Source organism: Manis javanica, chromosome 6 (assembly GCF_040802235.1).
Source record: "Manis javanica isolate MJ-LG chromosome 6, MJ_LKY, whole genome shotgun sequence".
NCBI classification, from domain to species: domain Eukaryota; kingdom Metazoa; phylum Chordata; class Mammalia; order Pholidota; family Manidae; genus Manis; species Manis javanica.
In genome coordinates, this window is record NC_133161.1 from 143,735,560 (window position 1) to 143,750,937 (window position 15,378).

The 15,378-nt window shown below is 47.2% G+C and overlaps 1 protein-coding gene across 4 annotated transcripts in view; it reads right to left on the reverse strand.

The window, feature by feature from the left end:
* Positions 1–15,378, reverse strand: part of POU2F3 (POU class 2 homeobox 3) — a 73,404-nt gene that overhangs the window by 36,173 nt on the left and 21,853 nt on the right. For all 4 annotated transcript variants that reach the window (XM_073239602.1, XM_073239601.1, XM_073239599.1 and 1 more), the window contains exon 3: positions 8,749–8,783. In XM_073239602.1, the coding sequence (XP_073095703.1) occupies positions 8,749–8,783 (35 nt within the window). The remainder of the gene's footprint in view (positions 1–8,748; positions 8,784–15,378) is intronic.

The window sequence follows — 15,378 nt, forward strand, 5'->3', positions numbered from 1 at the left end:
CACAGACTTGTTTTCAGTAAGGCTCTGTCCTGGAAGTATTGGGGCTGGTGCCTGGGGCCACGATCAGGAAACAGTTGACATCCAAGCCTTAGGCAAAGTGCCAAGCCCGGCTGGCAAAGGCGGACAAATCCCCACTCCTCTGAAAGCAAGGACACTTATCACCTACTTCCCACCAAAACTTGCAGTGGGTATAGGGGCTTAGGCTGAGGGATTATTGCCTTTCTAGTAGCATCTGCAGCCCATCTAAATGGGTGCAAGCCCAGCTCAGCAGTCACACAGGGAGAGGAGAGGAAGGGAAAATTATGGGTTTTTATTCATCAGAAAACAACAGGAGCTCATGTTTATTGGTCGATTATTGTACATCAGAGACTATTCTAAGTTATGCATCTTAGCTATAATTAATCCTTGCAACATGCCTAGGAAATAGACATTATTACTGTTCTCATCTTCGGTGGAGGAATATAAGGCACAGAGAGGCTAACCAACACAGGCAATCAGCTCAGCCACAACATCGGACCACGTCCTCCAATAAGCAAGACCTTTAAGTGGGCAGGGGCTTGGTAGGGGGTGACCATGGAGTCTGCAGTCTGGCGGCCTGGCTTTAAATTCTCCACTTCTGGATGGTATGAGTGTAGGAAAATTCCTTAGCTTCTCAGGGCCTCAGTTTCCTCATCTGCATAGTAGTTGGGAATGATCCCAAATACTCACAGGGTTGCTCTAAGTATTAAATGGAATAAGGAATATCGAACATTTCGCACTGGCTGCCTACACACAGGCAGGACCAATACATACTGCCACTGTTATGTTATCTTGACGGCAGTGGTGAAATCACTTTGGGGGAGGGGGTCATTTAATCTCATCAATGATCTCCTGCCTGGAAATTCTGTTCTATACCTACCTAACCACTCGGTAAGTCCTGGTGGTTCCCTGGCGAGGCAGACGTAACTCTTGTTCTGACATCCTGAGGACCTCTGCAGACCCGTCTCCCTCATGGGATAGCAAGAAAGCTCTCTGAGGACAGAAGCTGTGCGTGTTATTTCTGGGGCCTCTTTCTAGCGCTGGGGTAGCCTCCATTTCTCCACCACCTGGTTTTCCTGTGTGGAAGGACTACAGCTAGAGGAACATCTCCCTCTCTGCTTCCTGGTAGAAGTGACTTATCTCCCTGGTGGGTCTAGAACAGCTGTCCTCACTGGGGGTGGTAGCTGACCTGGAAATTGTTTTCTGAAATCTGTGGGGTGGTTTTTCTGGCTGGGTTACTAATTAGGAGGCTTGATTTGCATTTACTGGACAGAGGACAGGCATTCTAGACATCCTGCCATGCAGAAGACTGTACCAAACAAGAAACACATGTTGCATCCCATACAACTTTCATTTTGGCAGAAAGTAGCCTGCCTCTAATCATAGGAGCCTAGAACCCAACTGTGTTCTTTATGCAAGCACAAAATGTCTTTGCACACTCTTAAAATGCACTGACTTTTTCCAGAGAGGCCATTTTCTGTGTAAATTGGGCAAAGATTATATTTTACTTTGTTTGGAGGTTTACCAAGAGTTGTTTAACATTTTGGAAAATCATGGTTCTTGAACTGCCAACATTGCATACCTATCAGTCTGTATTTGTGTCTGTCACATGCATATAGGCATGAGCCTCCTACTAGCTCACTGAATCTTCCAGGGGACTCTGCCCAGGGATTCACTTGTTGAAATACATATTATTTTATTTAAGATTTTTTTGTTTGCCTGTTATTCAAATTAGTGTATGTTAGTGGTTTTTATTCTTGTTTTCTATAAATTTCATTCTAGGATATTAAAGAGGCTTCACAGAATCCTTGTTACAAGGGACACTGGGTCTAATGAGGCTGAGCACCACAGATTTAGAAGGAAGTGGGTGTGTGCAGCTTGGCCCCTTCTGGGCCCTCTTTTCAGACATGCTGGGTGGCTCGGAGGGTACTCTGAAGATTTGTTCTCCACCAGCTCTATCTGTACCTGGCGGGTGCATTTAATTCTGGAGTGAGGTCTTTGAAAGCCCCACTGTGGCCTACATCAAAACCACATCCCAGTGCAGCACCATCTGCCAGATTCCTATATCTATTTTTCAATTGCTTGGGGAAAAAAAAGGAGGAATGTTCTATATATCAACCCTCTAAAACCCAACCGTAGGGCTGAGCAAAATCTGGTTGGCCGGCTCCTCATCCTCTTCCCTGCCTCAGCCTGCGGGTTCCCTGCATTCATCCTGCCTCCAGCCGGAAGTTTGAAACAGGAGCTGGATCCTGCCACAGGAAACAAGCCTCAGAGGACGAGGGTCTCACTGTCCTTCACTCTCACCCTCCAAGGTCTTTCACAGGGAGGACTAAGAGCGTCCCTCCAGCTTATTTAGCCTACTCCACGCCCAGCTCTACTGCCCTGACTGGCTTTCTGAACCATTCCACTGGCACTGTCATAAAGCCGGTGCCCTCCTCCTCCCCTGCAGCCTCTGTGGCGTTTGCTTACCCACCGGCTTGGAGTCCTGCAGGCAGGCACCGTGCTCTACTCCCCTCTGACCCCTCACTACTCAGCTAAGTGCAGGTTGGTGGAATGGAAGGGTCACCCTCGGTCAGTTCATTCCCTCCTGCCCCCCTGTGCCAGCTGCTCTGGTGCCCGCTCTCCTGAGGCTGCTCCCAGGGTGCCCAGGCGAGGGGCCTCACTGCCGTCACTGCAGACCCGCACTTGCCAGCTGGAGAGCCTGGTCTTGCCTTCCCCGTGCTTCCCTCATGGGTGTCCCTGGAGACACCTCTCCATCATGCTGAATTGTCAAGAGACCTTTCCTTAGGCTGAGTGTTGTATATTTTAGAGAAGATGCCCCACGGAGCCATGAAACATTACAAATCAGCTGCATATCAGCAGCCAGAGAATCACGGTGGTTCATTTTCAAGAAAACAGAGAAGGAGCATCTCATCTGATTTAAAGCTGAATGCTATGTGGGGGCCCAGCGGCCAACTGCTCTGGACTCAGTTACTGGCGTGGGGGTCCAGAGGCGGGCACAGGACAGCGGTGTATCGGTGTAGGTGTTCTGAGAATGCTGTCAACCTGGAACCAAGAGACAATCCCAGGCCCCTGATCTCAGCTTTGGGGGCAAGAAACTCAGGGATGGGAACACCCGCCAACTTGCTTCGGATTCTTTTCTGGCCTCAGAGAACTTTGCAGAAGCCTTCTAGCAAGAGGGCGTTTGACAACATACATGGAAACATTGCTCTGATCTTTGATGGAAACTCATGGCCCTGGATGATGGCGGATCCGGTTTTACCAAGACAGAGCAGCTTGGGGCTCGCCAGTGCACCCTTACCATCATGGACTCACCAAGCCCCTTTAAAGCTAATTCTACCTCCCAACACCATTCTGAAGCTACCTCATGGTCCAAAGAGCAGGAAATGGAAATGGAGAGCTATCTCCTGGGCCACTGAACTCACTGACAGGGCACTGAGCCCTCTCTCCCTCTCTGAAGAGCCCTTCTCCTTTTTTGGGCCAAACCCCCAGTAGGTCTGCCCTCTGTCTCTTTTCTGTCTCCTGTACTGACTGCATCTCTTACCTCCCCTAGGCCCGTACCCAACCACACTGCATCTACCCTTCACACTGTCTCCCATTTAGGCCAAGCCCTCTGCCCCTTTATCATCCTGCCCCTTGGAAGGGAATTCTGCTGCACTTGTCTCCATCACTTCCTTAACACCCAGTACCCCTCGGCCGCAACCACCTGGCACCTGCCCTTATCACGGGCACTACAGTAGGTCAACGCCACGTGCCTTACCGCCAAACCAGACCATTTCAGGCTTTGAGAGCCACACTATCTCTGCGTTCTTTGACACTGTCATGAAAATCTCTCCTTCGTGAATGTGGTTCTCCTCCAGCCCCTTTGACCATTCCTTCTTACTCTCACCTGCAGGCACTCAGTCCTCAGCCTGTCCCTTTTGTGCACCTTCTTCAGGTCTGCCCGGGGTCCCTATCCTATTCTGCACACCCTCTTGGTGACCACCTCCCTCCCATCGCTTCAGTTCACATGATTTAGTGGTGATGCCATAGTAGGTGTCTTCAGTCCTGACCTGTCTCCTGGGCTCCAGATCCAAATTTCTTACATGTATTGGGCACCATAGCCCATTACCTGCCCTTCCACCATTTCCCATCATCTGGACAAATTGGCTCCACCTCCTGTCTCCTTGGTCTCTGGTTATGGTCCAATTAATGCTCAGCATCTTAAGCTAGGAATCTAAGGATCATGCTGGGCTCTTCCCTTTCCTTCACTGCCCACATCCAACCTATTGCCAAAATCCCCTTGATCTTACAGCAGAAATCTCTCTCCAGTCTGAGTCTCCCTGCCTACTGACACAGTCATAATGGCAGCTAAGAATTTATACTGCAGATGTGTTCCAGACACTTGCATTTGCTTACCCACTTGTGTTCTTTATGCAAGCACAAAATGTCTTTGCACACTCTTAAAATGCACTGACTTTTTCCAGAGAGGCCATCTTCTATGTAAATTGGGCAAAGATGATATTTTTACTTAGTTTGGAGGTTTAACCTTAGTTAGTTTGTCTAACCACCTTGTGAGATAGGCACCACTACTCTCCCCATTCTACAGGTGAGGAGACTGAGGAATACAGAAGTTGAAGAACTTGCCCCAGGGTCATCCACCCAGGTAGTACCAAAGCCAGGATTCAACCTGGCAGTCTGGCCCCATGTTTGCGAGCTTAACCTCTTTGCTATGATCCATCTCCTGGCATTGCCCACTCCTTCCTACCACGACAGCATTCCTTCAGGCCTCTCTTGCATCAGCTCTCCATTCAACCTTCCTTCCCTCCTCACCCACACCCCCTCTAATGTTCTTTCATTAAGTAAAACTAGTCATGCTTGAAAACACCTACTGGCTCCCGACTGCCCACAGGATAAAACTCTTCGCTGGGCATTCCAAGTTCTTCATAGTCTGGCCCCGCCCACAGCTCCAGCCCCATCTTCCACCGTCTCATCCCAGGTGGAGCTCACACTGCCCCTGAAGCCATGCCCTTTTGCAACAGTGAGCCTCACACTCACTGTCTCCTGTACCTGGAATATTCTTGCTGCCCTCTTGGCCATTCAAACCCCCTGCTCTTCCCTTACCATCCGCTTCAGGCAGCATCTATTTGATGGTATTCTCAGGCAGCATCCGAGGGCTCAGCACTCAGATCTCTTACAGAACCCACTGCATAGTATTGCAATTTATGTTACAAATGGCACTTCCTTCCTGGTGCTTAGGGATGAATGACCAAACACTCAGAAGAAGGAATGGTTGGCCCCAGAACCAGCCTGCCGGGTCCTTCTGTCTGTGCTCCTGTCAAAAGGTTCTTGTCACGGGATCACACAAAATCATCAAGGCTGGAGAGATGTCACGTGACTTACTTCCCCTCACTCTCTGCAGCTCAGGGTGAAGAAATGGACACTCGCTTCCCTGTTCCTCTTCAAAGAAAAAAATGAAGGGAGATTGGAAGTCAAATTAACCAGCCAGAAAATGGCATGAGAAAAAAGATGGGACCATAGCCTGCAGACTGCAGGGGCCCTGAAGACCATCCATGCACAAGTCTTCAGTTTGCTCACAAGTAAACTGAGGCCCGGAAAGATGAAGGGCTTTACACAAGGGCAGCAACTAGTGAGGGCCAGAAACCGCACTGGCACCCCAGACTTCCGACTCCCTAAGGTCCAGGGATCTACCCTTATTCTGTTGCCTCTCAGCTTTGTCTTATCTTTCCTGGGACCAGGAAGTTAGGAGGCTCAGCAAGGCACTTCCTGTGGAGCCCATGGCCCTTGGTCATGTAGCTTTAGGACTGCAGTTCACCCAGCACCTGGCTGCGACTCCCAGGTGCACCAACTGGCTTGGGCCTTCCAACCAGAGCTTCACTGAGGCAGTGGCATCCTTTGCTTTCCTGTCTCCTGTCTGCCAAGCCCTTCTCTGGGTCAGGTGCAGAGGCCACTCTGACACAACCACTTTGTCTTCCCCTCCCCCCTCCCTCTACCTCCCACTTCCTCCCAGTTAGTCACAGTGAGGTCACGCTCAGCCTCTGGCTCCCAGGCCTCTCCTTAAGCACAGCGTGTATGTACAAGGAGAGGAGAGTTGAGAGACTGCAGAGGAGGATGCAGCAAGGCATCCTGGGAAAATGGGCTCTGGAGTCAGAGATGTGGGTTCAAATCCAGAAGCTGCAAGTTGGCCAATTGTGTCACCTTCAGCAAATTACCTAATCTCTCCAATCCTTTGCCACCTGTATATTGGGATAGTAGCACTTGGTTTAAAGTGAGAATTACATGAGATAGAATGCCCAAAGCAGTGAGTGTAGTGGCCAGAGCGTTACTTTCCATGTTGTGAAGAGTGAAGGCATAACTACCAATGCACTTCGGGAACCCTGGGTGCCCACCTGCAGGCCTGCAGGGGAGCTGGTGTGAAGGTGACCATGTGGGCTTTGGTGTCTGATGGCATCCAAGGGGCAGTGTGAGAGAGCAAAGAGCCTTAGGCAGGGTGTGGATGTGTGTGCTAGTGAGCAGAAAAGAGCCCCAGTGTGAGCATGTAAGTGAGTGTGACCTGTGTGAGCCTCTCTTCCTCCAAAATTCCCCTTCTTTAAAGGGAAGATCCATCGTGTCTGTTCTTGTCGGTAATGAGAAATCCAAAAGCCTTTTCCCAAGGGAGGGAACAACCCTCCCCCCACCCCAGGAGGCTATCCCAAGGGACGCAAACTCAAGGGACTCCCACACCCGGCAGAAGCTCAGAGACATCCCCCCAGCTGTGGGGAAACAGACCCCCAGAGACGTTCAAAGGGTCAGGGGCCTCTCTGTGGGCTGCCCAGGGCTGGAGCAGCTGCCTCCAGCCATGTCTCAAGCACGAGGGTTTCTTAATCCTCAGGAAGATCACACAGGCAGCCAAACCTCCTGGGCTTGTGGAGCGGGCCACCTCCAGACCGCCTGGTGTGGCCGCACCTTGCTGTGGGGTGGGCGCCTCCCTGTGCATCTCATCCAAGGGCCGGAGTCAGGGAGAGGGAGACATTGGGCTGGAGTTCTGAGGCCTCATGGCGGAAAGCACAGGGCCCAGGCTGCATCCGCACCTGCTCAAGACACCTTCAGGATCGCTGAATCCTCGGGAACCTGTTCTGTCCTCCTGCCCTTGACACAAACCTGGCCAAACTCTCCCTTCGATTAGAATCTGTCTCATAGTTAAACGCCCTGAATGAGAAGCTGATTCTACAGCTTCCCACCCTTGGTAGCTGTTCCAGTGTTTAACAAGCCACGTGGGCTGCAAGTCCTTCCTCATAGCTAACCTAGATGTCTCTTTCACTGCAGCAGTCGATGCCTGTTTTAGGTCTCGCGTGCAGACGGAGAGTAGTTGGCCTCTACTTGTTAGCAAACTTTCCCAATGAGCAAAATTGCAGAAGTTGCCTACCTAAGAGGTTTGGGCTTAGCACTGAAGATTATTCCTCTCTCTGACTGTGAAGGATGTACCCAGAGTTGCAAGTCTTTAAGGAAATGCTAATAGTGACTTCAAACCACTCTGCAGCTAAAGGAGAATACACATCTGAGTCTGACCTCCAGCCCCACCTCTGACTTCTGTCTAAACCTGGACTCAGAGTACCAGCTGAGAGGAGTTACCCAGTGCACCCCCACATCGGGATTGCCTTCCATTCCCCCTTGCGGTCTCCTTCTCTCCCTGCTCTTCGCTGGACACACTCAAGCTCCTTCAAGAGCTACATTCAAATATGACCTCCTCTGTGAAGCCTGACCTGAACTCCCTGGAAGAATGAACTGTACCCCTTCCTGTTTGATACCACACTTTTTACACACCTCTAGTAGAGCAGGTGTGAGATTGCATTATAATTACCCACTTCAGAGCCTCTCTCCCCTCCCTCCCCCTCTCCTGTATCTTTCCCACTCTTCATACTAGACTGTGAGCTCCTCCAGGGCAGAAACCATGTCAATATGCTCTTTGCATCCCCATTCATGGCATAGTGTATGTGCCCCCGACCCCACAAAACTTATGAGGTAAATTAATTTTTCAGCTGAAAAAACGCAGATGGTCTTAGACATCCCCCTCTCGACAAACGCTCCCACCATCTGTCCTTGCCCTCACCTCTGGCTTCCCATCATCCCGTAACCTCAAAGGCACATTCCTCTCCCTCTGCCTCACCTTTCTCTTTAAAGATGCAATGTCCACTACCACCTTCCCTGCCTGAAGACCTCCCTGACCTGCTCCAATCCCCCCAATGTTGGCTTCTTTCAAAGGCACCAAGCTTGTGGCTACACTGTCCCACCAAGCCAGCTTATATACTACCCTCTCTTGCCCCCCACTTTAAATCAGGAGTTCCTTGAGGAACCTGAGCACCCCATCTTCCAGACCTCCATCAGTTCCTCTACATACACATGGTCCCTGCAGCCAGATTCGTCTAAGAGGCAACTCAGGCTTTGGCAGGAAAAGAGCTGTTGTCTTAGATTCTGCACCATATTTGGCCTGAAGTTAATCTAATTGCTGCTCTGTTGGTCAGCACTCTTTTGATGGGGTAGTGAAGAGGAGACCCCAACAGTGGATTTGGGTTAGGGGATGCGCTGAGGTGCAAACACACTTTAAAGGCTCCTTCCAATCCTGAAAGCTATGAGGCTACAAATAAACACCCTCAAACATAATGAATCTTCTTTATAATCCCCACAGTGGACATAGCATGCATGTCACCCCCCACATTTATAGAATTAAGGTATTCTTCTGAAAGTCCTTACCTGCCTGTTGAAATCTAAGCCATTTCGATCATTTCCTAAAAGAGAAAAAAAAGAAAAAGAAAATATTAGTTGCTAGCAGAATTGGAAGAGACTGAAGATCAGAGAAAAATAGGATGTTAGGAGGCACTTGTCTTTATTTTGAAATAGAACCCCTTCTCCCCGGGTGGCCAGGATCCTCCGGTTTTCCCATTCCTGGAAGGGTCTTTAGAGAATATCCTCCAGAGAGGTGGATGACCAGGCAAAGGGGACCCTGACTTGTTCAAGGTCACATAGAGTTCATTGGGGTAAGAACGTGCCATACCAGAGTGCTATTCTCCTGTACTCCCTTCGAAAGAGCTATTACATTCACATTCATGGCTACGCAGGCAATGACCAGCCGCCAGTCCTAACAGACTCGCCTGAAGGCAAGAAGTGCTCACACCATCCCAGCCCCCCAGGGGCAAGGCCACCTAGATCAGGCCAGGTCAACAGATGTCTGTCCTGTTTTTTCTCCCAGGACTTTCATTTCTTATTTTGTTCATCTTTTCTCCTTTACAGTAAGTGTTGGGTTGAAAAGTAAATATGTGCTTGATATAGAAGACTTCTTGGTACAGAAAAACTATAATTGTTTTGAGAGACAGCTGTAATTAATATTTTTGTATATTTGATGGTCATTTTTATGCTTGTTTTTCCTCATTGATACAGAACATGCTGTATACATTTTTACCCCATTTTTTCCCAGTGAGCATGATCAATAGTTCTCCTATATTATTAGGGAGTGTCATATATTTTTCTCCTATGCTTACAAACATTTTCAAAGGCTACATAATATTCTATTCCATGAACATACCATAAGTTGTTCAAATATATATCTATTGTTAGGGGAATTGTTTCCATTCTTTGCTATCATAAAGTTTCTATTCATATAACTCTTTCATGTAGCTCTCAGATAGCCAAAGATTCTTCCTTTGGCTCCCATGAATTGTTGGCCCTATAATGTCAAGGAAAATGACTATTAAATACCATACACTCAGAACCTAGCACTGGGCTTAGTACACAATAGGAACTCAAAATACATGGTTATATGAATGGATTAAATGAACAACTGAATGAATTAAAAAATTTCAATCAGAACATTCTTCTGCTTTTCATTAGATTTTCAACAGCTTTAGAATAAAGCCCAAATTTCTTAGCACAACATACAATGTTCCATATGACCTGGTTTCTGCCTATCTTCGCTGGTTTGTCTTCTGCCACTAATGATCTTATCTCCCTCCCTCCAGGGTACCCTGAGCTCCAGCCACACAGAATGCTTGCTCAGGTCCAAACACTCCACACCTCTCATGTTTCCATGTCTCCATGCGCTCTCCCCTTTCACAGAGTTAGTCCCTGTCCTCCCTGGAACCCAGGAGCCCTCTCTGTCGTCATATGGTACTTGTCATGCAACTCTGTTTTGTCTGCATGCTTCTCTCTCCCACTACTCTATGAGTTCCTTGAAAACTAGGACAATGATATTCATCCTTAATGGCCACCACAGTTCTGGACACAGATCAGGGGCTCAAGAAATCCCTGATAGATGAATGAATAGGATCCAATAAAATGCTCTGGAGTTTTAACTTAAGCTGCTTTTCCTCTGCTCCATTCTAAACAATGATGGAGAAGCAGATGCTTTCCTGTGTGACTGTGAGGAATCTTCAAGAGCAACTGAGCAGAGAAGGAAGGGCTATGGGCTTCGGGGACAGAGGAATATGGGGAGACAAGTGACCTCTGAATAGCAGCCTGATCTTGAGATCAACTAAGACAATCCATAACATCTGCAAGTGAAGCTAAAGGTAGGAAGGGCCCACAGACTGAAAATAGTTGTGCATAGAGGAACAGACCTAATGGCAAAATTGCTTTTTGTTATATTTCAGTTATAATGGACCTATAACATTATATTAGTTTCAGGTGTGCAATGTAACAATTTGATATTTGCTTATATTGAGAAGTGATCACAAGAAGTCTGATTAACATCTGTCACCATATTTAATCACAACATTTTTTTCCCTGTGATAAGAATTTTTAAGAACTACTCTCTTAGCAACTTTTAAATATGCAACACAGTGTTATTAACTATAGTTGCCATGCTGTGTATTGCATCCCAAGAACTGACTTATTTTACAGCTGGAAGTTTGTACCTTCTGACCCCCTTCATCTCTTTGGCCCCCCCACCCAGCAACCCCCATCTGTTCTCTGTATCTATGATCACATTTTGTTTGTCTGTAGTATCTACACATAAGTGAGATAATATGGTATTTGTCTTTCTCTGACTTATTTCACTTAGCATAATGCCCTGAAGGTCACAAATGGCAAGATCATTTTTTGTTTTTTATGGCTGAATGATATTCCACTGTACATGTACAGCACATCTTCTTTATCCATTCACCCATCAGTGGACACTTAGGTTGTTTCCATGTCTTGGCTATTGTAAATAATGCTGCTACGCACATGGGGGTGCACATTGTGTATCTTTTCAAATTAGTGTCATTTTCTTTGGCTAAAAACCCAGAAGTAGAATTGCTAGATCACGTGCTAGTTCTATTTTTAACTTTTTGAGGAGCTTTAATCTTAAAAAAAAAAAATCCTTTAGTGACTTTGTAAAATTGGCTAATAAGGAATACTCAAAGTTTTGACAAAAGAGCAAATCCATTCATTCAACAGGTATTTACTAAGCACACTGTGTGTGCCAGGCACTGTTCTAGGCACTGGGGATATACTATTAGAGAAGACAGACAGAAGTCTTTGGCCTCACGGAGCTTCTTTGCTAGTTGAGGAGACATCAAAAGAATAAGAGAACAAATACATAATTTCATTTAAAGGTAATTAGTGTAGAGAACAATGATACATGGTCAGGGGAAAGGGTGTCAGGGCTATTCATAAGCAGGGTGCCTGGAAAGTCATTCAGGGGAGGTGACATTTTGAGTGATGGACCCAATCATTTGAAGGTCTGGGGAAGATCATTTCAGGCAGACAGATGAGGCAAGAGCAGGCTTGCATGCTGAGCCACAGTGATGAGACCAGGATGCCTAGTAAGTGGATGGGGTGACCAGGAGCAAGATGACCTGGATCTGAGAATCCAGGGAGAATACTTCAGCGTTTACACCAAGGATGCTGGGAAGTGATGGAGCAGAGGAGGAACATGATCTGGATTCAGTGTTGAAGGCTTCACTAACCAGCTCTAGAGGGTAAGAGAGTTGAGAGCAAGACCGATTGGCTATTGCCAAAAGCTATTGCAATGGCCCAGGGGGGCCATTGAGGGACAGCAGTGGACCGGGTGGGATGGTGGCAGTGGGTGGTAGGAGAAGGGCCTGGATCTAGACCACATTTTGAATCGATAGCTGACAGGACTGGTTGATGGTTGGGAGCTGGGGTGCAAGGGAAGGAGGGGAACAGAGGATGATTTCTAGGGTTGGGGCTTTCTTGATAGAATGAATGGTGGTGCCATTCCCTGAGATGTGGGTGACTTGGGAAGACACAGGCTGGTGGCAGAAAATCCAGAGCTACCTCTCTGGACGTGTTAAGTTTGAGGTGCTAATTAGATATCCTAGTGGAGGTGGGGAGATGCGTTTGCACTCAGGAGAGGTGGAAGGTCAGAAGTATAAATCGGGCAGTTACCAGCTTCTCGGTGATATTTAAAGCCACAGGGCTCGGTGAAGTTACAAAGGCGGAGGAAAAACGGGTCAGGGCTGGGATGAGAAGGAGGAGTCAGCAAAAGAGACTGAAGAAGAGCAGACGCTCCAGGAAGCCCAGAAGAGAGGAAGTGTTTTCGGAAGTGGGTGGTAATGCACATGTGAACAAGACCTAGGAAGTGAGAGAAACACAGAGGGTGCAGGGCAGCGGGGGGCAAACCCTTGGACACGGAGCAGTCATCAGGTCTGTGGACAATTAAGAAAGGTCTTTGCTTTTAACGTCTGTGAATGCCATTATCATGCTCTTTGTGAGATCCACAAAATGAAAAAGGTCAGCGAGCAGAACTCAGGGATTAATTTTAAAACTCACCAGCCAACAAAATTAACAATTTCTCTTGCCCAGAAGTTTTTCTGCGGCCTTTCTCAGGAGGATCTCTCAAGGCGAGGATGCCTCTGCTCCACTAGGGGCCTGGTGATCGGCTGAGTTTCCCTTCTCATCAAATCATTCTTCCTGGCATCTGTTTCTCTGTCTGATTTTCCTTGAATCCCAGGATAACTGAATGAGGGAGCCCAGCCCAGCCAGGGCTCCCCGGAGACGGACCTCAGGACATTTCAGGGGGTTGGACAGTAGCACATAGGTCAGCGCTGGGCACCTCCCATGGCTCAAGTCCCCGGAGCTACTCCCATTTCTGATTTTGATTCCACTGCTCAGCACGTAAGAGTGTTCTTGGGAGACATGGCTTCCCTATGGCCCCCCAAGCCCATGCGAAGGAGCTCAGAGCATCTGGGGTTCTAAGTTGAGATGGTGATGTAGTCGGATAGAGGCATGAGTTAGATTCTGATGACACGGGTGATTCTGTCTCTAAATCCGTCTGATGGGGAACCGCCTCAGCCTTCATTTTACTGCTGTGCTTGTTCCTGCTTCTTGCTCATGGTCCTCTGGACTAGTGCCACCTGGCGCCTCTCTCCACCCAGCCTACGGGAAAGGCCTGGGAGGTGGTGCCTGGGAACTCTGGGCCAAGATCTAGCTCGCTGCGGCTCTGCTGCTGTCTAATGCTCTCGATTGCGAGTAACTGGCAAACCATTCCCAGGACTCAGTTTATTCACCTCTGAAACACAGAGGAAGGCACAGACAGCTCTTTCTCAGAGAAAGGAAGCGATACAATCACCAGAAACTTATTTTCTACCTCTGTAAGACGCTACGTGGAGGAACAGCAGGGCATACTTGGAGACAGTCCTAGACTTGAAGTCAGAGAACTGGGGTTCGAGTTTTAGCCCCATTACTCCCAAGCTGTGTGACCTTGGTCAAAGCAGGAAACTCCAGAGCCTCAGGCTTTGGAAACGGCAAAATAAGGTTATAATTCCCATTCTACTCACTTCCCAGAAATATGGCAAAGTAAGATAAAGCAGGGGACCTTGCCTTGTAAGCTGGGAAGCTATCCAGTTGTGGAGCAGGTCTCCAGACATCCTGGGCCATTCGTCTATCAGGTTGAGCCTGGTCCTACATCAGGGACTTTGCACATGCTGTTCCTGCTGACGGGAATGCCCTTCTCTTCCTCCATGAAAATTGTGCAAAGCAAAATAAGGGATTTCTTCCTCTGCATTTCCACATCTTTTATTTATATCTCTTACAGCATGTATCACATTTTTTAGAGTCAGTGGCTGTATACATGTTTCTCTCATGAAATTGTGAGTTCCTAGAGGCCAGGGTTATTGTATCTTACTCATCTTTGTATCCCAAGTACCTAAAGGTGTCCAACACACAGTAGGTGTTGAATGACTATGTTTTTGATCCGAATTACTAAGGAACTGCTACAAAAACAAATCTTTCTATTGAGACCTAAGAAATCACAGGTGCCACCATCTACAGAAACCTGAACACATTCTATTGTTAAGTCCTACTTCCCTCTCTGGAAGGTGACAGACGTTGGCAGAAAAAACAAAGCAGGACAGACACATTTTGGGACAGGAGCATCATTTTAGGGCTGTAAGGACACTGAAGGCCAGTCCCAGAGGGGAAGCCCTTGCCAAGGTCACACAGCCTCCGAGAACCAGAATCAGGACCAAAGCTCAGATTTCTCAACTCCTATACTCATATTATTTTCTCAATAAAGGCACAGAATCCAGTGTCCAGCACAGAGAAAACCGAGTATTAGACTTTAATTAACAGCTTAGGCAAACAAACAGGATAGATGCTGATCAAACTTGGAAGTGATTCAAAGCAGAGAGGGAGATTCATACAGAAAACTGGATGATGGAATCAGGGTCAGAAGGTACCTTGGTAGGGTCTGACTGGAAGCTAAAACCAACAAGATAAAATGTAATTGAAAGAAATGGAAAGCTCTGCATTTAGATTAAAAAATCAACTGTATAAATAAAAGATGGGGGAGGCTAAATCGTACACTTAGAAATGGCTAAGATGGTACATCTTTCATTTTTCTGTTGAGTTTTATTTTATGAGATTTTACCACAGTCAAAATTAAAAAGGAAAGTAAAGATTTTTTAAATTAGGGAATTCCGTTTTGATGAATACTTTAACCCAGAAATCTACTTTTTTACTTCACATTGGGTAGTCAACTAAAGTAGTCAAATGGCACAAAGGTATGTTCTAACTTGAAGACTGTCTGCTACATATGATCTGGCAATCCCACTTCTGGGTATATATCTGAAGGAAATAAAAACAGGATCTTTAAGAAATATCTGCATTCCCATGTTCACTGCAGCATTATTCACAATAGCCAATATATGGAAACAACCTAAGTGTCCATGAATGGATGAATTGATCAAGAAGATGTGGTATGTATGTATGCCTAGAAATACATACACACACATGTACACATATGTATATATAGAAGGAAAGAAAGGAAAAAGGGAATTCTGTCATTTGTGACAACACGGATCCCCTCAAGGGCATTATGCTGAGTGAAGTAAGCCAGACAGAGAAAGGCAACTACTGCATAGTATCACTTACATGTAGAATCTA